Source organism: Arvicanthis niloticus, chromosome 5, assembly GCF_011762505.2.
Source record: "Arvicanthis niloticus isolate mArvNil1 chromosome 5, mArvNil1.pat.X, whole genome shotgun sequence".
Lineage (NCBI taxonomy): Eukaryota > Metazoa > Chordata > Mammalia > Rodentia > Muridae > Arvicanthis > Arvicanthis niloticus.
The window spans coordinates 33,781,022-33,803,979 of record NC_047662.1 but is presented as its reverse complement, the minus strand read 5'-3'; the positions used below and the strand labels follow the sequence as shown (position 1 = coordinate 33,803,979).

At 45.5% G+C, this 22,958-nt stretch overlaps 1 protein-coding gene and 1 long non-coding RNA gene across 3 annotated transcripts in view; one reads left to right on the top strand and one right to left on the bottom strand.

The window, feature by feature from the left end:
• The window catches only part of Rimkla (ribosomal modification protein rimK like family member A), a 27,173-nt gene extending 22,006 nt beyond the window's left edge, over positions 1-5,167 (bottom strand). For both annotated transcript variants that reach the window (XM_034503610.2, XM_076934288.1), the window contains exon 1: positions 4,873-5,167. In XM_034503610.2, coding sequence (XP_034359501.1) covers positions 4,873-5,035 — 163 coding nt within the window. In that variant the 5' untranslated portion in view covers positions 5,036-5,167. The remainder of the gene's footprint in view (positions 1-4,872) is intronic.
• Positions 5,039-22,958, top strand: LOC143442365 (uncharacterized). The gene is made up of 4 exons (XR_013110483.1): positions 5,039-5,351; positions 8,018-8,183; positions 17,354-18,269; positions 22,281-22,958. It is a non-coding gene; the product is annotated as an uncharacterized LOC143442365 (long non-coding RNA).

Genomic DNA, 22,958 nt, shown 5'->3' with positions numbered 1-22,958 from the left:
GAGGGCTAGCTCTCATGAGATCAGAAGGTGCCCTGCCAAGAAAGAAAAGCAACCGATAGTCCTGCCCAGCTGTAAAGCCCATGGGGCACGAGGAACAGCCCAGCCAGTTAGTCTCCAGGGTGGGCTAGCACCACTTTATCTTGGGGGTAACCAAAAGCTGTTTAACTGGACTTAAGGCCTGCTCGAATGGAGGGACTTCCTGGCTGCTGTAAACGTAGCCAGCTACCCATGGTTAGCGAGGTCATAGACCCTCAATGGAGAACCGACAACTGCCACTTTCCTAAACAGTCAATTCCTAATTTACTCTAAATACTCACCCTTAAACTCAAGTGCAGCTCTCGGCCCTCATCAAAGCGCCTTCTTTAAAGCAAACTGTATGCTTCCTGACCTCCTTCAGCTCCTGACTAGAACACGCCTGTGGGGGAGGACCACCCTAGTCATCCTCACATTACCATTCTCCACCTCCTGCTTCCTTCCTGTCTTAGAGTTTCTATTGCTGTGAAGAGACACCATGACCACAGCAACTCTTATAAAGGAAAACATTTCATTAAGGCTGGCTTATGGTTTCAGAGGTCTAGTCCATTACCATCATGGCAGGAAGCATGGCATACACACAGATGTGGTGCTGGAGAAGGAGCTGAGAGTTCTACATCTTGATCCATAGGCAGCAGGGAGAGGACTGTGAGCCACTTGACCTGGTTTTGAGCTAATAAGACCTCCAAGTCCACCCCCAGTGATACACCTCTTCCAACAAAGCCACACCCACTCCAAAAAGCCACACCCACTCCAAAAAACCACACCTCCTAATAACGCTACTCCCTATGGGCCAAGCATTCGAACACTTGAGTCTACTTGGGTCATTGCTATTCAAACCACCATCCTCCCCTTCAGCTTTTCAGAAATACTCTGTATCACTTACCTTGTTTATATTCTACCTCAATACAGAATGTAATCTCCTGGAGAGGCGGTGACCTCCGGTACTTGTATTCAGCCACCTAGAACAATACCTTACGTACAGTCAGCAGACACTTGGTGACAGAACACGTGACACATAAACTTGTCAGGGTGAAGACCACCTCTGTTCCTATTTACCGTTCTATATCTGCAAAACATGTTGTGGCACCCTGCCGAACGAACTGGGTAAAATTGAGAGATCGATTGTCGTGAAGAATAAAACATGTATTAAAATTTAATGATAAAGGTTCAGGAGTAAAGACCCATCGTCCCTACTCAGTCCTCAACACAGAGGCACTGAATTATCACCTGCTGCTGGGGAAGTCTTGAGGAACTCACTTTGTAGCCCTGGCTGGCCTGGAACTCATTATGGAGACCAGGCTGGCCTCAAATTCCCATTGACCCACCTGTCTCTGCCTCTCAAGCACTGGGATGAGCCCCGGCCCCACCCCCACCTCCACGCCTGTGCAGTTTCACAGGGTCTCACATAGTCCAGGTTAGAAAGAGCTTGAATTCAAGGCTAGCCTAAATTGAAAACAAATCAAGGCTCTGTCTTAAAATAAAAAAGTAAGAGGCTAGGCATGTAGCTCCGTGTCAGGGTGCTTACCTAACGTGGGAACAAAGCCCTGAGTTCAGTTGTTTTGTACCACAGATAAAAGAGAACCTGGCCTAGAAAGTACTTTATAGCACTGGCACTGTACCGAGGGACATCACAAGCTACCGAGCCTGCTCAAGACCCTGGCTTCAAGCCCCAGGGCTGCATAAACATAAATAAATAAACAGATAAGGCCACCAAAGCTCGAGCTCTGCGAGCTGCAGGATGCTGAGTCATGCTCTTCCTGAGACAATGCTAACACGGCCCCCTCTGCCAGGTCACACGCATTTTCTCTGTCTCGGATTATGACTTTATAACTATCCCTCTTCTTTGAGTCGGTTAATAATTCTGACCTGAGGATGCTCAGAGAACTTAACTGTCATTAGTAAACCTCTCCTCACAGAATAGCTCACCACAAACACATACACATCTAATCATGATCTCCCAAACACAGTCGCTAACTGCATACAAGCCTTGTGCACTTTACAGTACAAGCTTCATGCTTCAATGTAGCTGACACACATTACCAAAGACCTACTATGTACTGGTTATGGAAGAAAAAAATTTTTTTGAGGAATCCTAGATAGGGGAGGGGGCGGATATAAGCCTTGCATATGGATAAATTATAGTAAAACTTCAGTGGGTGCTACTCTGATGTTGTTTGGTAGCAGGTGGAAGATATCTCCATGGGGATAAGGAAGGGAGCTTAGCAGTGACTCCAGGAGAAACCAGTGACTTGATATAGATTTAAGGGATGGATGGAATTCTACCATCTGGGGGGAACCAGATGGGGACCTCAGACTGGTGTTTTAGTGGAAGCCCAGGAATCACAAGACAACAGTGAAGCCAAGGTTGATTAACGCTTGAAAAGACAGCAGGACCCACTGAGTACGGCTGTAACTCCCAGCTGGTGCTGTGTGCATAATGACCTCACTGATGCTTCTGAGTATTAATAAGTAAGAAGAACGGAGCGCAAGCCACGCGCATAGGCATGAGGACCTATTACCATGACTTCGCTATTACTGTTGTTACTATTAGTTACATGCATGTGATCACTTGTGTTTAGGGAAATAAACACTGAATGATTAAAGAATTTGCAGATTCTCAAGGGAACAAAACAAGGTTGATAAGAGGCCGAGCCAGCAGAGTATAAAGGGGTGCTTTCTATAGGACTGCTTTAGTAACCTGAGGGTCATTGCTCCCCACCCCAGCCCTATCCAAATCCAGGGTGGTTAGGGTAGATCACCTAAGTAAAAATAACCATCACAGAGCCAGCTGTGGTGGCATATGACTTAAGGGCAGAGGCAAGTGGGTCGCTGGGAGTTGAGATCAGCGTGGTCTACATAGTGAGTTCCAGCTCAGCCAAGGCTACCTAGTGAGACCTGTCTCCTAGAAACAAAAAATTTAAGAAAACAAAAATAAACAACACCAAAACCCTGCCTTCAATTTCTCCCTCCATCCATCAAGCATCTATATAGATTTTCTTGTAGCTGAAAGGAAACGACTAGATTGTGAGCACAGACATTTCCACACATGAATTCCACCTAATTGCTTAAGTGCTTTCTGAATCACTATGATTTAATTTTCACTTTTCTCACAATTGATTCTTTAAAATGGAGTTTTAGACATAGAAAGAGTGCATTTTCAGAAGTCTTTACATCAGTACATGTAAAGACTGACAAACAGGAAAATCTGACCTCTCAGATGGACATTTTTACAAGCTGTAAAATAAACAAGCAAACTCACCTTGGGAGTGGAAAGAGGTATATATTAATGAATGACTTAGATCATCAAAATATAACTGGTCACTCCACTTAAAAATGGAACCCAAAGCACGGATTTTTCAAGCTTGGAGAATCTCAACTTAAATATGACATACATGAGTCAAAGAGATGGAGGCAAGAGAGAGGGCTCAGTGGTTAGGAGCACTGGCTTCTTTTCCAAAGGACCTAGCTTGGATTCCCCAGAATCTACATGGTGGCTTACAACTGTAGCTTCAGTTCTCGGAGGATATGACGCCCTCTTCTGGCCTCTGCGGGTACTGCATGCACACAGTGTACAGACATATATAGAGACAAAACACCCATACACATAAAATTAACCGTGAAAAGGCAAAACCAAACCAAACCCTAAAAGCAAAGTCAAAGTGATCTTCACAAAGCAAAGCCAAGACATTTGGTAACAAAAAAGCTGTAAGAAGAATCCAGTTCTTTGTTCAGAAACGACATTCACGTTAACCAATAGGGAGGGTTTCAGCAACCCAAGCTTGAGAAATGGTATTTTTATACTTAACCACACCTCTTGAAATGTAGAGTGTCTACTGCTTGCATATACTACTCCAAAAGTATATGTAATTTGAACTTAGGAAGGTTTAAATACACTTACCGATGGCCAAAGTACAACTGTGTTATTTCACTTGGGGTTGGTACTCAAAACCTCACTTGTAAGTAGTCTGTTTAGGGTGTGGAATCCCTTCCCTTGCTGAAGGGACTCTACTCAACCAGATAAAGATGAAATATGGATATAACATTCCAAGAAGCATCCAAGAGGGCCCAACCCTCCTCAGCCCTGGACCCTCTGAAATAGCTGGCTACCTCGGAGAGCTTTCGGAGAACACAGACTGTAAGCCAGTGAATACGAGTTTCCAAAGTCATAGCTTATCAATACATAGCAGACATGTATTGAAGATAATAATATCTGAAAACAAAACACTTTGAATAGGCAGTCAGGGATAATAACCATGCCCCACCCCCCACCCCCAATTCCCCTGGACCCAGCACTGATGGGACGAGTAAGGTCTGGGGGTATATGGCTATTTTGGAATCAGAATTAAACATTCTTTGGAAGGAGGACGAATTAATGGAAATCATCAATCGTTTTCTCTCACCCCTTCCCCTCCAGAGACAACTCCAATCTTTCTCAGCTGTCTCCCATAATTAGGATCCCAGTTTGAGAACAGTGTTCTACCTAGGGCGTTCATCACTGGAGCATACGTACCACTGGAAAAGTTTCCCAAACATCTGCCTAAGAGCAATTTTATGAATTCTGGGTTGGTTCTTTAAATTTCGGAATCCAACCTGGCAGGCCACCTGTGCTCGGAGAATCTACAATGTGAGGTTTGGTGCCTTTAGCTTCAGGTGAATGTGAATGCCCCATTAACTCGTCTCCTAAATGAATTAAACTAAGCATCTTCTCTATTCTTGGCTTCAGGGTGCTGTAAAGAGGGGTTACCTCGGAGCAGGGCTCGATGAGGAGAACCGCTGGCTCAGGGGACCCCGGTGCCCCTCCCTCCCTTTCTCCCTCCCTCCCCGGGCTGAGCTCACCTAGGTGGCCGCCGACGACCGTGACGGCGATCTGGTCCAGGAACACCGCCCGGAAACCCACGTCCTGCTCGGAGCAGCGCTGGCGGAGCGCGCGCAGGATCTGCACCTGCGGGTAGTCCTCGCGGATGAGTCGGTCGGTCAGCAGCCAGACCTGCGCGCACATGGCGACCGAAGCTGCGGCCGCCCGCCCGCGCGACCCCCGGGCGCGTCCCAGGCGAGCACCGCGGCTCTGCTTGCGCCGTGCGCCAGGCGCCTCTGCAGACCCGGCCGGCGGATGCTCGGGATCGCCCCGCGCCGCCGCCGCCGCCGCCGCCGCCTGCCGCCTCCGCCCAGCCAATCAGCACGTCGCGCCGCCCGGGAGGACGCGGCCCGGAGCCTGCGGAGCTGCGCAGCCTGCGGCGGCCGGGCGGGGCTGGGGCGACCTCGGGAACCGGTGGGCCACTGGCGGGGTAGGCGCGACGCTGATCTCCCAGAGAAAGGTGCGAGTCTCAGATGCTTCACTATCCTCTTCCAAAGACGACTCCCAGCCTGGCAAGGTCACATGGCGGGGCTCTGCAGCTGGACTTGACCCTTAGAAGAGCGATCTGTCTGTCCCAGTCCTGGCCTGCAGCCTGGCTGGGAGGTGGAGGCAGTTGGATCTTAGCAGCCAGATAATTCGTTTAGATAATTCGAAGATCCTTTTCTTTTTCTCAGGGTCGTTTTCTTACACTGAGCATCCTCTCCCGGCTTGCACCAGCGCTTGACCATCATAACCCCAGTGTCATAAAAACTGGTCTAACCCCCCACCCCCATTGAGTTAGGAGGACCCCTGGGGTGTGTTTCTTCCTTCTAGTCCACACCTCACGTCCCCTCCGCCCTCCAACTCAGTCCCCTGTACATACTGTCCGTGGTCCTAGCCGTTTGCAAATCCTGCCTGCAGACAATAGCGTGAAACCCGGTATTCAGCTCTTGAAAATGAATTAATTATACTTTTATTTATTTAATGTGGGCCTGTGGGCGGTGGCATGTTACCACGGCTTGCACGTGAAGATCAAAGGACAACTTTCAGGAGCTGGTTCTCCTGAAACCCACCATATGGGTTCCAGGGATCAAAGTCCAGTCATCAGGCTAGGCAGCAAGTGCCTCTGAGACATCTCACTGGCTCCTAGCTAGTCATTTCTAAATAACTATGGGATTGGCTTTAGCCATTTGTGTTTCCAGCTCTTTAAAACATCTTTTTGAAATCATCATCATCATCATCATCATTTTGGTTTTTCGAGATAAGGTTTCTCTGTGTAACCTTGTTGCTCTGTAGCCCTGTCTAGTTCCTGTCCTGGATCTCGCTTTGTAGACTGGGTTAGTCTCAAATTCATCACAGAGGTCTGCCTTTGGATCCCTGAGTGCTGTGATTTAAAGCTGTGCTCCATCGCCACCGATTTAAATGATGTTTTGTGCATCTGTGGTGTGTGTTTGAAGCACAGGGGCACGTGAATGCCACAGTGAGCTTGCAGGGCTTGCAGAACAACTTTTGGGAATGGATTCTCTCCATGGTAAGCTTCTGAGATGAAATTCAGGTCACTAGGTTTGTCCAGCAACACGTTTACTTGCTCAGCTATCTTGCTCTCCCTAAAGCATTTCTTTTTCCTTCCTTCCTTCCTTCCTTCCTTCCTTCCTTCCTTCCTTCCTCCCTCCCCCCTCCCTCCCTTCCTCTCTTCCTCTCTCTCTTTCTCTCTCTCTCTTTCTTTCTTTCTTTCTTTCTTTCTTTCTTTCTTTCTTTCTGCAAAAGAAAATGTACAATTTCAAGCTCAACTCAACGATGACATCTATAATCGGGCAGGGCATCTCTGATAAGGTGAATGTTCAATTGCAAATACCCTGTTCACTAAGATATGCCTCTAGGGAGGTTCTGTATATGTGAACTTTCCAAAAAAAAAAAAAAATTGAGGCAATAATGTTGCAAAAACATCTCCCTAGTCCTTGAATGCATTTTCTTAGTGATGGAACTGTAACCCAGTGCCTTGTAATTAGTGCTTTCAAAGAAGGTGATTTAACCACAGCTCCACTCCAAGCTAGATGCCTCTCCTGCCTTTCCTATTGAGGTTCCATAGTTTCTGAGGATAGGATGCGAGGTACAAAGGGTCTCTCTGTGTAGCCCTGCTAGCCCTAAATCCATAGAGATCAGCCTGCCTCTCCCTCCCAAGGGCTGGAATTAAAGGTGTGCCCAATCGATCTTCCATGGCAATTTTTATTGCTTTTGGAGACAGGGTCTTATGCAACCCAGATTGACATAGAACTTACTATATAGCCAGGGATGACTGAATTTCTGATCTTCTAGCTTCGCCTCCACCTCCTGAGTGGTGGGATTGATGGATGGCACAGGCTGCCATGCCCGATTTTATGCCAGCTCATGGTGTATATTTTGTGTTGCCCTGTCTAGCTCATCCCTAAAGGCCTTCTGCAGAATCACCCATCAGATACTGTTAAGGATCAGAAAACTTTGAAATGGAATAAAAAGAGGAAAATTCTTTCCTAGACCTCCTGACCTTGTAACACCCAATGCTCTTTCTTTCTCAAGTCAGGTATAGAAACCAGAATTCTTTTTCCTAATGCAGGTCATAAAAACCTGGAAGCCCTCTTCCCAGAAGCCAGCTGGAAAACCTAAAAATGTGCCATATTCCATTATGGGTGTTTTATTATATCATCAAAGTTCCTCAAGCATGGAAGTAGCTTCCCCAAATAAATCAGACACTATTTTCTAAGATGTGTTAAGATGTGTAATGTGTGGTTTGGTTAAGTGTCCCCCTGGAGACCATGTGCCTTGAGGTCTTGGCTGTCAGTCTGTCAAGCTCTTGGGAGTGGTAGAACATCTAAGATATGGATCCCAGTGGAAGGAATTAGGTCACTGGAAAAGGAGGCATCAGACGCCAGCCCTTCCTCTGTTTCTTTGTTTTCTATCTGCCATGCCATGAGAGCAGTCTTCTCTGCCAAGTGTCCCAGAACACACTGTCTTGTCATAGGCCCCCAAACAGTAGGTCAATCAACCCTGGATCGAAAACTCCAAAATTATGATGAAAATAAATTTTTTGCTTTATAAGCTAATTATCCCAAGTGTTTTGTTATTGCAATGCCAATTAACACATGTTACTTATGAAATATTTCTTTGCAGATGATTTCCAAATTCAAACCCAACCATGATGTCTCTTGAGCTTCAGCAATATAATCAGATGCCATTTGCTGCCATGCCGGAGTTCCTATTGTAAAACCTTCCGTTCTAGGTCCAGCCATCTTCAACAATAAGGGGATGGTATTATCTCATATCAAAGAAAACTGGGGTAAGTGACCTCTACAGTCCATTCACTTAACTTCTCACTAACAGTAGGGACCCATATATTTTTTCCACATTGTTCCTTTAGACACCCATAGGATGATACCAATAGTTACAACCACACAGCATCCAGCACAAGTCAAGACCGATACTTTCCATGTGGCTTTTTAGAGAGCCTTTCTCAGAAGGCCTCAGGCAGATTTCCCACACCCAAAGCAGTCACTAGTGTCAACATGAAATTACATCTCTCTGCTTTCAAGCATACAGGAACATGGTTTATTTTACCATGGCCCAGGAATACAGACTCAAGTCACCCTGAACAACACGGAGCGAAGAAGATTGTAAGTGAACACATTTATCAAATGCATCGGTGGAACACTGGAGTCTAGAGTTTGTTATTCTTTAAAATACATCCCCATGAGCCGGGCAGTGGTGGCACACGCCTTTAATACCAGCACTTGGGAGGCAGAGGCAGGCGGATTTCTGAGTTCGAGGCCAGCCTGGTCTACAGAGTGAGTTCCAGGACAGCCAAGGATATACAGAGAAACCCTGTCTCGAAAAACAAAAACAAAAACAAACAAACAAACAAAAAAAACCCCAAACCATCCCCATGGTTTACCTAATAGTCATGAGAGTTTTACATCGTATATGGAGGACCAAAGTATATGAAAAGCCTAAGATAGTCCAAGAAAATTTTGGCTCTCACCTTGCAATGTTCTATTTCTCTATAAATGTGATTGATGCCCCCATTCTGCTGTGGACTGAAGTTTGCAGGATTTTAAACAGAGATATGGCTTCCTAGAAAAACTTCAGCTTCATGGTAGGGAAGAATACGGATCCATCACACAAACTTAAATTAGTGATGACTCTTCCCCCATGTCTGGAAATTGGGCTTCCCTCCCTATCCACAGGGCCATGGAGAGGTGGATGGATACTGGAGCAAAACTTGAGCAACCTTCAGAGGACCAAAGGGAGAAGAGATGGCAGGAACACAAACTCTGTGTCTGGAACAGTGTCGGCCTCTTATGGGAGAGGAAAAGCAGTCAAACCACACATTGACTCTCAGTGCTTCTCCCTGGGTGTCGGATCTTCTCAGAGCTCTTCACTAAAACAAAAGTGGCTGGCTAAGCCTGGCATCATCATTGGGGTAGGGAAGTATAACCCTTCCCTCCACAGCAGAAGAAAAAAAAAAACAAGAAATTGTGACCTATAATCCAATCTGTTACAAATTCTGATTTTCCAGAGGTCCTGAGTTCAAATCCCAGCAACCACATGGTGACTTACATGCAGTTAGAGTGCACTCATATACAGAAAATAAGAAAGAATGAGATTGAGAACAAAAGGTTGGGGCTGTGGGTTCAAAGATGCTGTCTCACATAAGCTGGGGACCAACTGAGGAAGATGATTGGCATTGACCTCCAACTTCCACACATATGCGCACAGAGGTGTACATGCAGTAAGACCACACATGTGTGCACGTGCACGCACATACCCCTTGCCCCCACCCCCAAAAAGAAACCAAAAGATCATCTTATTCTCAGCGTAGCTAGATTGAATCCTCTCACAGGCAAATTTGGGGACAGTATATATACCTAGACTGCCTGCAGAGAAAGGGGGTTGCTTATCCGATCTGTAAAACAGACCAGATTTTTTTTTTGGTTTGCTTTGAAATGTGACCCCTTTTATGTTGCCAGACTAGTCTCAGACTCTTGGATCCAATGAGATTCTCCTACCTTGACTCCAGGCATAGTGTAGCGCCACGCCCTACAGGAGCAGGCCCACTTTACTCTGCTGAGCATGTACTATTTAGAGATCTATTTGGGGGGCGGGGTACAAAGAATGATCTATCATAGCCATATTCTCAAGTTTGAAGTGATGTCTTAAGTATACAGCAAACCAAAGTAAAAGAATAAATAACATGTAGCTGGCTGGCAGACAGACAGACAGACAGAACAGCAAAATGTCATAAAACGAGTTGTTCAAAGCATCTAGCAGAAACCAATTGAGAAAGCTCCATTGAGGCTCCACAGAGTTCCCAGCAGTCTTGGGCAGAGTGGCTCATCCTTGTTCCGTAGGGTGAGACTTCCAACTAAAGGAAACAACAGCAACGGAAAGAGATAAGCTTGTCAAATTGAGTGTTGACAGTGTCCTAGAGAAACTGACTGGGGAAGTTGAAGCAGTCGGCCTGAGTTCCGATTGAGCTTGCTGTGGTTGGCCTGCCCACGACTGGATTTCTCTTTCTACCACAAGCACTTTTGTATCATGAGACAAACATAAGAAACTTATAGAAACCTCTGCTGGAGACAGGGTCCCTTCCAGCAGCTCTCAAGGACGCACTGCTTTCACTCTTGATCTCTTCCCTCTTTGCCTCAGAGTTTGAAGGGCCAGTCCATCCTACACAAAGGGAAGACATTTAACACAGATTTGCTGAAAGTGGGAAGGGCAACCCTGCTTCCAGAGTTAGTTTCTCAGTGAACATAATAGCACATAATTTACAATACAAAGGGCATTGTGCTTCGGATGGCTTTTCACAGCAGGAAATGGGCAATCACCTTTTAACACAGTGGCACCAACTCCTAGGAAAAATGTGGACTAATTAAGTCCTGTATGATGATGTGATAAGAAGCATATCTGAGGAGCCAGCAAGGTGACTCAGCAGGCAAAAGCACTTGTCCCAAGCCTGACACTACAAGTTCAATTCCCCTAACCCACATGGTGGAAAGAGAATCTGCTCCTGCAAGTTGTCCTCCATCTCCACAAGCTCACTTTGTTGTACACACAAGTGCCACACGACATCAGTATGTAAACATAGTAATAATAAAACCAAACTCCTACTCCAGTCTTTGTTGGAGATCCCAGTTACTCTTCCTCAAGTCCTTGTAATTTATTAATTGGTAGGAACATCTTTGGGTACATTTGACTTCTTTTTTTTTCTTTTTGGTCCCCAGACTCTGGAATCAGCCTCAGGAGTGAGAAAAGTGAGGAGAACATGGGTTGCTGCTCTTAACAACCAAATTTTAATTTATGTTAATGAGGTGATTTTTGGAATGCCCGATGGGGAGCTGGTTACCAGAGCAATCAACCATATGGTTAGACAGACAGTTAGACGTGGGAACATGCAACCCCACCCACATCCATCCCTAGGAGGAAGAAGGAGCTAAAGGTTAAGTATTCAATGGCTAATGAGATAACCAGCAATGCCTACTTAATGAAGAATCCATATCTCATGAACATTCTTAGAGTTCTGAGCTAGTGAACACAGATGCCCCAGACGAATGCCTTTCTTCCCCCCTGGTTGCTCTCTTCATAATAAACTGGCAACTGTGAGCAAGATGCTTCCCTGAGTTCTAGCAGGTTATCAGACCTGATGACAGAGTGATTGGGAATCCACAGTTTATAGCCAGAGTCAGGATTACAGGATGCAGCTAGCTCTTGAAGAGATTACAGGCTTGGGGACTGAACCCTTAACCTGTGGGATCTAATCCTAATGCCAGGTGAAGAGTGTTAGGATTGAATTGAATTGGGAGTCACCCATATGGTAACCACAGAGACTTGGGTAATCGCCTGCTGTAGAACATATATGCACCTGTAGTATTGAAAGTGTTATGTGAAGCCACGCGTGTAGTATGTGCGAGCCTTTCTAGTACTCACAAGGCTGAGGCAAGGTCAAGGACAGGCTAGCCTACTTAGACAGATCCTATCTCCAAAATAAAAGCAAGCAAGAAAAAGTTTTGTGAGTACAGGAAAAGCCATTACCTGAGCTCTAGGTGGCGATCAGATTGGTCAGCAACTTTCTCTCAGCCAAGCTTGGTGCATACCTGTAATTTTAGCACTTGGGAGGTAGAGGCACAAGGATCAGGAGTTCAAGGTCATCCTAGCTACATACAAGAGTTTGAAGCTAGACCCTGTGATGCTGCAGAAATAGCTCAGAGGACCACAATTTGATTCCCAGCATCCGCACTGGGTGGCTCACAACCACTTGTAATTCCAGCTCTAGGGAATCTACTACCTTCTTATAGCCTCGATGAACACACACACACACACACACACACACACATATCCTGGGTTCTGGTATAGTCAGTAAGAGCAGAAGACACAGGAGGAGAGTTGCAGTCTGGACACACCCAGTGACTACTACTACTGTCTCTGGAGGACTGGTTCCAGGATCCTTCCAGTTTCTACAGATGCTCAAGCCTCATGTATAAACTGACACAGTGTTTACATACAGCCCACATGCAACCTCTGGTATATCTTACATCATCTCTAGATTACATACACTGCCTGTGGCAATGAAGGTGCTATGTGAATAGCTTTGACCCTATATTTAAAACAATGAACAAATAAGGTCTGCATAAACTATTTTTCCTATTATTTTCAATGTCCAATTGGTTGAATCCATTGATTTATAACCTACTAGTTTGAGGGGCATTGGGGGTGTCCGGGCTACAGGTTTTTACAACCAGAAATTCTAGGCAGGATTTTCTTTCTAATTTCCGGCATTCGTTATACATTGTCAAAGAAGATTATTGAGATGAGGACCTGGGCAGGGCAAAGAAAGTAAGTCTTTATAAAAATTACCAGTGACCCCAAACAAGAGGATTTGCCAGATGTACAGAGGATCAAATTTTAATCATGTCAAAACAGACCATAATATATGAAGAGCATTTAAGGAGCAAAGAGGCACCACACATGCACAGATTAAAGGAAAGCGAAATAACAGCATGAAGACATAGCCAAGGAAGAAAGGATGGCCTTGGGAAAGCAATGATGAGAGATCAATGATGCAGAAGCATTGAAGGATGCTCCATGAAGCCTGGAGGATCAAACAAGTCTTTGTGGTGTTGGGACCAAGAGCACAGTGCCTCCCGTCCATAAGAGCACATTTTTATTGATACACATTTTTTTTGGAGGGGCAGGGGATCCACATAGCTTTGCAAGGTAGACTGTAGGGAAGGTACTGAGGTGGTTGTGGCAGTTGGTAATATTTGTAGCCCTGCCCTGGACTTGTTTTCTGCAGCAAATTCCTGCAGATCCATAAGCTGGGTTCTAGGCCAGTGGTTCTCGACCTTCTTAATGCTGCAACCCATCAATACAGTTCCTCATGCTGTGGTGACCCCAGTCATAAAATTATTTTTGTTGCTACTTCATAATTGTAATTTTGCTGTTATGAACTGTAATGTAAGTCCCTGTGTTTTCTGGTAGTCTTAGGTATTCCCTGCAAAAAGTGGTTCAAATGCCTACAGGGTCACGACCCACAGGTTGAGAACCACTGAGGAAGACAGTTCCAGTTTTCCAGGGACTTTCCCTATCTCTCCTGAGGCAGACTCAGGACAGAAGGAAGAATTTTAAAAAAAATGCTTTTAGGAAACAAGCCAGCTTGGGAGATGGCAAGCCTGGCCACCCTTGTCAACATCAAGAAGTTGGGTTGATCAGAGGAACCTAATAGAAATCCCTGGCTCCTGCCACTCCCATGCTTACCATTAGGAGATTAGTATGCATTCTGATCCATTTGTTTCCAGGATGTTTTGAATCCTCAAGGACTGTTTATTGGTAGAATGACCCCCAAAGCTGAAAGCTTCAGTGCCCCAGTCTGGGCCTACAAAAAGCTCGGTCTGTGGTGCATATGGCTGATACGGAGAAGTTGCACCCACCTGTCTCAGTCTGAGTTATATGCAGTGAAGACTGGGCTTCTCAGAACAGAAAAGCAGTTTAAAAGAAGAAAGGTAGAGGAAATTTAGAAAAGAACCATCTTCATACAGATGTATCCCATGGTATGAAGGGAGAGGGCACAGGACCCACGAATTCACTTATCCAGCAATTTCCATCCAACATCTGCGGGTTCCGCAGGGTCTTGAACTGCTGGGTGACCCTGTAAAGCCATCTCCTCCTGCAGGAGTGAGGCTATTTCTTTTAGAAAATCTAGCACTGGCAGCCGTCTTCCAGCAACTCGCCAAAATGAGGAACACAAAGGGAAAGAGGAGGGGCACTTGGTATATGTTTCCTAGGCCTTTTAGGATACATGGAGTTGTTCCTTTGACCATATACATGCAAGTCTACAAAAAGGATGACACTGTAGACATCAAGGGAATGGGCCTGTTCAAAAAGGAATGCCTCTTAAGTGTTACCACGGCAAAACCGGAAGAGTCTACAACGTCACCCAGCATGCCCTGGGCATCATTGTAAACAAGCAAGTTAAGGGCAGGATTCTGGCCAAGAGCATCCGTGTGCAGACTGAGCTCATCGAGCACTGGAAGAGCAGACACAGCTTCCTGAAGCGGGGGAAGGAGAAAGATCAGAAGAAAGAGGAAGCCAAGGAGAAGGACATCTGGGTTCAGCTGAAGCGCCAGCCTGTGCCACCCAGAGAAGCACACTTTGTGAGGACTAACAGAAAAGAGCTGAGATGTTGGAGCCCGTTTCATTTGAATTCATGGCCTAATGTACAAAAAAGAAATAAAGGACCTGTACTGCAAAGTGTTTTCCAGAAGAAGAAGAAAAAGGAGAAGAAGAAGAGGAGGAGGAGGGGGGGAGGGGAAAAGGAAGAGGAAGAGGAGGAGGAGGAAGAGGAGTAGGGGGAGGGGAGGAGGAAGAGGAAGAGGAGGAGGAGGAAGAAGAGGAGGAGGGAGAGGGGAGAAGAAAGAGGATGAGGGGGAGAGGAGGAGGAAGAGGAGTAGGGGGAGGAGAGGAGGAAGAGGAGGGGGAGGAAGAGGAAGAAGAGGAGGAGGGAGAGGGGAGGAGGAAGAGGAGGAAGAAGAAGAAGAGAGAGAAGAGAAAGGAAGGAAGGAAGGAAGGAAGGAAAGAAAGAAAGAAAGAAAGAAAGAAAGAAAGAAAGAAAGAAAGAAAGAAAGGGAAAGGGAAGGGAAGAGAAGGAAAGGAAACCTAGAACTGACTATTTCAAAGTCAGGGCAGCCCCTGCTCAGCAGCCGTGGCAGCCCCTGGTATTAACAGGCCAGTTGACTTACTACTTGAGCTCCTACCACTTCACTATTGATTATTTCCAAATGTCCAACACATCACTGAATGGCAGACAAAATTTCTCACTTTAATCTTGACCTTGATTTGCAATGTCCTCTTGATGCACTTGTATGTATAATCCACCTGCTTCGGCTCAGTAATGTCAATCACCATGTTGGAAACATTTTCCTGATGAAGACTGTCCAAGATTCTTATGACAAAGCATCAACAAAAATCACATGCCATCCCTAAACCTTGACATCCCTTGTTCTTACAGAGTACTCACGTATGCTTTGATCCAGTCCACGTGTTTCTTACCACATCTTTGTACCCCTTGAAGTCCATTTGTGTAAAACGAGCAGCATCCTTTATTGCTTTCACATAGAAGGTAGGGTTTGGATATAAAGAAACAGCTGGAGATCAGAGCCTCTCTGGCCACATCTTGGGAGGTGAATAGTGCTTGTGTCACAGCTGCCCTGCTGTGGGTCTGGATGCTTCAATGACAGCTCACCAGTGAGGCGTTTGCTGCTTCCTTCTTCTTCTGAGATCTACTATGGATCCCAAGAAATCCAAGAGCTTGCTGACGGCTGGCTGCAAGCGGGAGAGAACAGGAGGGTTCAGCCTTGTGTGAATGTGTCTGAAGTGTTCTCTGCTGCTCCAGCACTCTGCCGCAGGAATGGTGGGCTCTCCATCCCTGAGACAATGTCTTTTTTCTTTAATGTTCCATCCAACTTCTTTTTTAAAAAAATTAATTTAATTTTTTACTTATTCACTGTCCCCCTCCTGGTCACCCCCTCCCACAACCCTTCTCCCATCCTCCCTCCCCTTCTCCTCTGAGCAGATGGGGGGGGGGGGCTCTGGCTATCTGCCCACCCTAGCACTTCAAACTGAGACAATGTCTTAATGCAAGTCCATGCTGGTCTCAAACTCTCTATCCTCCTGCCTAAAGCTCCCCAGTGCCTGGGTTGCAGAAGTGTGCCACCACACATAGCCTATGATATAATGCACACAGTGATACTCGTTAATACAGTCTTCTAAAGCTGGAAGTGGCAACATGCACCTATAATCCCAGCACTAGAAAGTTGAGACAGGAGGATGGCAACTTGGAGGCCACTCTGGACTACACAGTGAGACTCTGCCAGTAAATAACTAAATAAATAATCAACTACTCCATAAAACTTACTTTGGGGGTGGGTGGGTAGGGAAGTCTTGAACTAGAGAGGTGGCTCAGTGGTTAAGAACAGCTATTTCTCTTACACAGGACCTGAGTTTGGTTCCCAGAACCTGTGGAACTAGTGAGAGCTAGGTGGCTCTCAATCACCTGTAACTCTAGCTTCAGGGACTCTGACACTCTTGGTTTCCATGGGTACCTGCAACTCACCTGCACATCCACACTCAAGGACATGGACATAATTAAAAATTAAATATTTTTTAAAAGTCTCAGTTTTCACCCATTCTGAGTGGTGTTTTCCTCCGCAGCAATATGGAACAAGCAGCTCACATTATTCTTCTGGTTGGTTTCCTAGTCTACCAAATAGTCCCTGAATACAAAAGGCTACAGCCTTTATCCAGGTTTATCAGTTCATGACAACTCTCTGAGCCTGTCCTCACATCTGTCCCATCTGGCTAGCTGAAGCCTCATCAGACAGACACAAAAGCATCGCAGAGCAGAAAAGGCGAACATACCTAGCCTAACGTTAAATAATTGTATGTTTTTTTCCAAGTAGAAAAAAATTGGAATTAAGAAACAGTATCATAAATTTTTTTTTTAAAAAAAGTTCTTTATTAATGGTTCTTAATACTGCCACCTCCCTCTTGCCTATCTGCTGGCACAAGCTAGATGACAGCAAAGCAAATGAGCAGGGAGACAGTTAATATTAATAGAAAGAAAACGCAGCCAGGGAACAACAAATCACACCTAGTTCAATAGCTCAGGGTGTTTTTCTAGAACTTTATGATGTTCGCAGCTAGTGGAGAAATATTTCTCTAGTTACCGTGCTCTGTCACTCTCTGGTTTAGGCAAAAAAGATAAATAACTTTCCCTAAGTGTGCTGGGGCTACCTACAGTTTCATCAGCAGAGTGAAGCTGCCTTTCCAAAAGGTATTACTCCCATCTTGTAAACGAAAAATGGGCTCCTGGGGGGATTCGAGTAGAGACATCTGAATGTGAACGTCTTAATAGCTGTATGATTTTTGACTGTATCATTTATTTATTTACTACTTCAGTATATATGGGTGTTTTGCCTGCATGTGTGTTTGTGCACCGTGTACATGCCTGCTGCCTATAGAAGCCAAAGGAAAAGGTTGTCAGATCCCCTGGAACTGGAGTTACAGATGCCTGCGAGCTGCCATGTGGTGCTGGGAATCACACCTGGGTCCTCTGCAAGAGCAGTAAATGCTTTTAACTGCTGAGCCGTCTCTCCAGCCCCTGAAGACATTATCTAATTGAATACACTGGATTAGTTAGGTATAACATTTGCTTGAACGTCATTTAAAAAAGCAGATTAAATACAAGACCTTCTTTCTCCCCTCAGTGCTGTGGTGGCTCCTCCGTCATGGACATTCTCAGCTCCTCCTTTCTGTGTACTTACGATCTCCAGCACACACTCTGCTGGCTGTCCGTTATTCACAGTCAGGTCTGGACTATAAAGCCGGGGCCTTCTCAGCTGTCTAAGCAGCAAGAAAAGGGATGAAGGGGTGAAGGACAATGACATCCTCTGAGGTCCCTTCCCAGTGACTTCTGCTTACACTGAATTGATTAAGCTCCAAGAGAAATCTGAACTGTAGCTTTCCATCTGGGCTTAGAATTTGGAAGGAGGGCATCACATGCTGAACACAGTGACAGACATGCCTGTGACCCTCCATGTTCATGGTGTCCTTCTGTCATAGAACCACCACCACCACTGATCTGACCTTGGTCTTAGGGCTAGAGAGTACATTTCTTTAGCTTCCTTTGCAGTGACTTGTATCTTTAGACAACAGGAAGTGAGCTGAAGTATTCGTAGAAAACTGCCTGCCCTTCATTCATTTCTCTCTGCCCATGGGCAGTGCACTGACGTGTGGTGGACAAGTCAGCTATGTATACATAAGGACAACACCTTGGGTGACTGTGCAGTAGCCAGACAGAAGGTACTACTTCCGGGTAAGTCTGCCAGGTGGAGTTACCTACTACTCTGGACCTTCTGCTTGTCTCTGTTGTAGTTTGAGAGAAATCAGCCTGCACTTTTTCAAGTCCCTGTCCTTTGGTATCCTTTTGTCATGATGGCCTTGCTCATATTCAGATATATTCTTTCTTCGTCCCATTTTATTTTTTGGTAAGATGCCAAAGATGTGATGTATTCTACTGAGTTATTGGAAAAATTAGAACCAAGGTAGCAGCGGGGCGTATGATATATCACAGTTAATAGATATCAGGAAGCTGATTCTGACACGTTTGGGAAGCATGTACCTTGCTTTCCTGTTAGCATAATGGAAGACTTGCTATGATTGGGTCCTTGATTTAGAAAAACATGAGAATATAAATGTCTTAGATTTAAACTTAAGTATAAAACCTATAGTTGAGACCAGAATACATGCTGGATTCACACTCCCAACTCCCCTGGGGTTAAACAAGTGAATCGTGCACACTTTCATTGCCCTGAGTCTGGCAATCTGCGAGTGAGCCTCAGGGTGGCTGCCACCTCTGACCTGTCTGCTGTGTGACATGTTTGGAGCTGCACATGGACCACATGGGGGCAGAAATGGCATGAAGAAATCATGATCTTTGTTCTTTTTTTTTTTTTTTTTTTTTTTTTTTTTTTTTTTTTTGTTTTTCGAGACAGGGTTTCTCTGTGTAGCCTTGGCTGTCCTGGAACTCACTCAGTAGACCAGGCTGGCCTTGAACTCAGAAATCCGCCTGCCTCTGCCTCCCAAGTGCTGGGATTAAAGGCGTGCGCCACCACCGCCCGGCATGATCTTTGTTCTTGAGAGTTACAGAATGGAACATCATCTCCTGGCTAGGTCTTAGAGAACTGGATCCTCTGTGCCCATCCACTGTCAGAAGGTGTCCACCAGGTCTGGAAACATTTGTCAGCTGCACACATAACCACTCCTAAATCAGCTCATCAGAAAGATAGAGTTTGGATACGCATCTCCTGACTTCTGCTCTGGCAGGCTTTTAGAATAGTCAACTTCTTTGTCTCAACACATTTCTCAATGTAATTGCCCTGTTGCTCAGTAAACATCCTGATCTGACTGCAGTAATGAGTAAGTGGAGGTATTGTAAGAGGAAACCCTCCACAGTTTGGGTTATGTCTCCACTGTTCTCTTGCCTGCGCTGTTATCATCTCAGAATAGAACTCAGCAAGTGCCAGCAAGGAAGAAAGAGACTCCTTGGGAGAGGAAGCTCTAAAAAACAAAAAGAAAAGAAACAAAAACTATCCTTTGAGAGTATGTACTTGAGTTGGAGAACTCCTCTCCAACCCCAGGAAGCATGACTCTAGAACTAAATTCAATTTAAACACATAGATACAAAACTGCCCTTAAACCTGTGGAAGACAGGGCTCCTTGCAGAAGGTAACAAGTGTTCTCTTCTTTTGCAGATCTAGTTATGACGTGCTAAGTTTCCTCCTGTGTGCACAAAGCCTGTATTTTAAAAAGGACATGTGTAGGTCAACAAATGTATGAGCACAGATTTCAAAGACTTAATGAAACATTGGCAAAAGTTATTCATTAGGAAAGTTTAAAAAAAAAAAAAAAAGCCATGTCACACCTAAGCAGTCTTTAGCCTCTGAGTACAGAATAGCAGGAAGGGTATTGGAAAACTTCTACCAGCAAACCCCCAAGGAAGTAGATACCAGAAAGAAAAAGGTCAACAGACCATCTTGTAGAAGTTTCAGGTAGAAAAACCAAAACAAAAAACAAAAAACAAAAAACAAAAACAAAAACAAAACAAAACAAAACAAAACAAAAAAAACCCAACAAACAAAAAAACCAACCAAACAAGAAACACTGAAAAAAAAAAAAAGCACTGCATGCTTCTCAAGCTATCATTCTCAGGGTTGCATGGTCAGCCCTGTGTCTGAAGACTGTGTCCATGGATCCTGTCAACCTAACAAAAAATAGTCAGAAAAAAATTGTATGTTTGCTTAATGTACATGCATTTTTCTGGTCACTATTCTGGAAAGTATGCTGCTTGCTTTTGGCTGTTAATGTTACTAGGTTAAGAAATATTTTAGGATTACCCATGCACACTTCTAGATGTATCTGTGATAGTATTTTTCAGACAGGATTAGATTTTAAGACTCTGACCTCATGAAGGGTTCTATATTTTAATATGAGGTCTATGTTAGGAGGTGGTGAAGGGTAGGGGTGGGGCCTAATCAGAAGAAGCAGGTAACTGAGAAGGGTGACTTTGAGGGCTATTTCTGTCCTGGACTTTTCCATTATCTCTCTGCCTCATGTCAGCCATGAGGTGAGGGCTATGTCCCAACACCATGATGTGCAACCACATAGGTCCAAGCAACCAACACTAAACCCTCCAAAATACAGGACAAAATAAACATTTCCTCCTACCAGATAGAAGGCAAGGGGGAGGGGTGTGGGGGAGGGGCATAGGCATGGGGGCATGGGTGTGGATGTGGGCAGAGTGGTGTGAGTGTGTGCAGGGGTGAGGGATGGATCTGAGGGGGGGTAAGGGATAGGTGTGGGCGGGTTGTGGGTGGGCAGGTTGACAGGGGTGGGGGAACTTCTATGAAATACTGGACAGGTGCTATAACAAAAGTAGGAGAGATGGCTCAGAGGTTAAAAGGACTTCATCTCTTCTAGAAGAGTAGAGTTCGGTTCTCAGCACCCACATGGCAGCTCACAACTCCAATTTGAGTGGATTTGACACCTTCTGGCCTCCTCAGGCATGCATACATGTGGTGTACAAACATACATGGAGGCAAAACACACACACACACACACATTTTACAAATATATTCTTCATTAAAGGAAGATTTGCTAAAATATTGTTGAAATCTCTTAAAATTATTGGTAGTGTTAATGATGAATTCTCTAAGTTCTTAATTCTCTAAGTTCATTTTCTGTCAATAAGGAGACTCTCGAAGGATAGGGCAATGTGACCCTCTATGGGCAGCTGTTAGACTCTTCTTTGATGCCCTGGCTATGGTGAGGAAAAGACTGGCAGCCAACTAGAGTACCCTTTTACTGCCAGAGAAGGAGCACCTCCCTTGGTGGCCTAAGAGAGGAGCTGCTGTGATTGGTGCTAAAGAGGCAAGGCTCTGATTTGTCCAAACCCAAATTTGATTTCCCTCCATTCCTATGCAAAGTATGCTGTGACTGGTGGAAATGCAAACCTTCATTTGCTCCTGAGTTATGCTGGGATTGATCCAAACACCCATTCTGTTACATAAAGTTCACTTCGATAGCCAGCTTGGGGGACATCCTCCTGTACTGCCTCCCTGGGGACACAACATAAGACCCAGTCAAAAGCTTGTCTCTACTGATCTCTTGACCACTTTTCAGCAGCATGGGCTGGACTGGTAAGACGAAGCAGCAGAGACATACTGTGATCTAGATCAGCCGTGGCAATGTCAGCTAAGTAGTTGCCAGCCTGAGTTGCAGAAGTGGCAGGGCAGCCTTCAGCTTGACAGCTGAAGGAAAGGCAGAGCTGAGTGGTCCAGAGGCCAAGCTGCAAGAGCTGTGAAGTATCTAGCTGCTTAACAGCTGAAGGAGAGACATATGACCAAGATAGTAGCCAGGAATGAGGGTGGGGGTGGGCAGAAATAAAGCCAATGAAGTCCTGAAGCTAAAGAAAGCTATAAATAGAGAAAATAGAGTGCAGGTTCTGGTTGTTGGAAGAGTTTCAGAGAGCTGTCAAGCTTTTAGGGCCAGCTAAGTATCTCAGAAACCCCTAGCCCAGGAGATAAAACACTGCTTGTGTCCAGGGCTGAGGAATCCCAGTGCATAGGCTGCCCAGAGGCTGTGATGCCAGTTGCTGCCAAGAGCTAAGAAATCCTAACCCTAACCTCCTGTCTGTGTGGTTTGAATGAGAATGTCCCCTATAGGCTTAAGTATTTGAACACTTGGGTCCCCAGCTGGGAGAGGCTTAGGAGGTGTGTCCTTGCTGAAGGAAGTGTGTCCCTGGGGTTTCAGTGTTCCTCTATTCCAGGTTTGCTCTCTCTGCCAAGCTTGTGTTTGAAGATCTGAGGCCTCAGATTCCGCTCCTGGCACCATGCCTTCTGTCTGCTGCCATGCTTCAACGCCTTGACGGACTCTCACCCCACAAGATCCGTAAGTCAAAACAAACCCTTCCTTCCATAAGTTGTCTTGTTCAAGGCACTTTATTGTACCAACAGAAAAGCAAACTAGAATACTAGATCTAGACAAGAGTTAAGGGTCACAGTCCCCAAGGCCAGTAGAGAGCAGTTAACACCAGAGGGTGCCTACAGTCGGTCTGACTGCTGCTAATCCATGCTGCTGTCAAATACTGAGGGACACAAAAGCTGCAGAAGGACTTGAAGAGTTTTTGTCACCTACCTATGACTACCACCCAGGATGAACAGAAAGGCTTCAGCCAACTGATGGGTAACTCTCCCCCCCATGAGCAGGACTGAGAGATCTTGGTTGCCACAGCAAGGTCAAGTGACGGGATCTAGGTGGAGTTACCCACCTTGGCTGCCCGGAACACAGCAGAACTGCCCCTGGGCTTGCCTTGAGACATCTCCGGCTGTGACCTGGAACGGACTATGGATTATCCCACCCATCTGAAACCAGGAGGGGTTGTGGGTTGGGTCTTCCCCTTTAAATTGAGAGCTGAACATTAAAGCTTTGGGCCTTGATCAGAGAA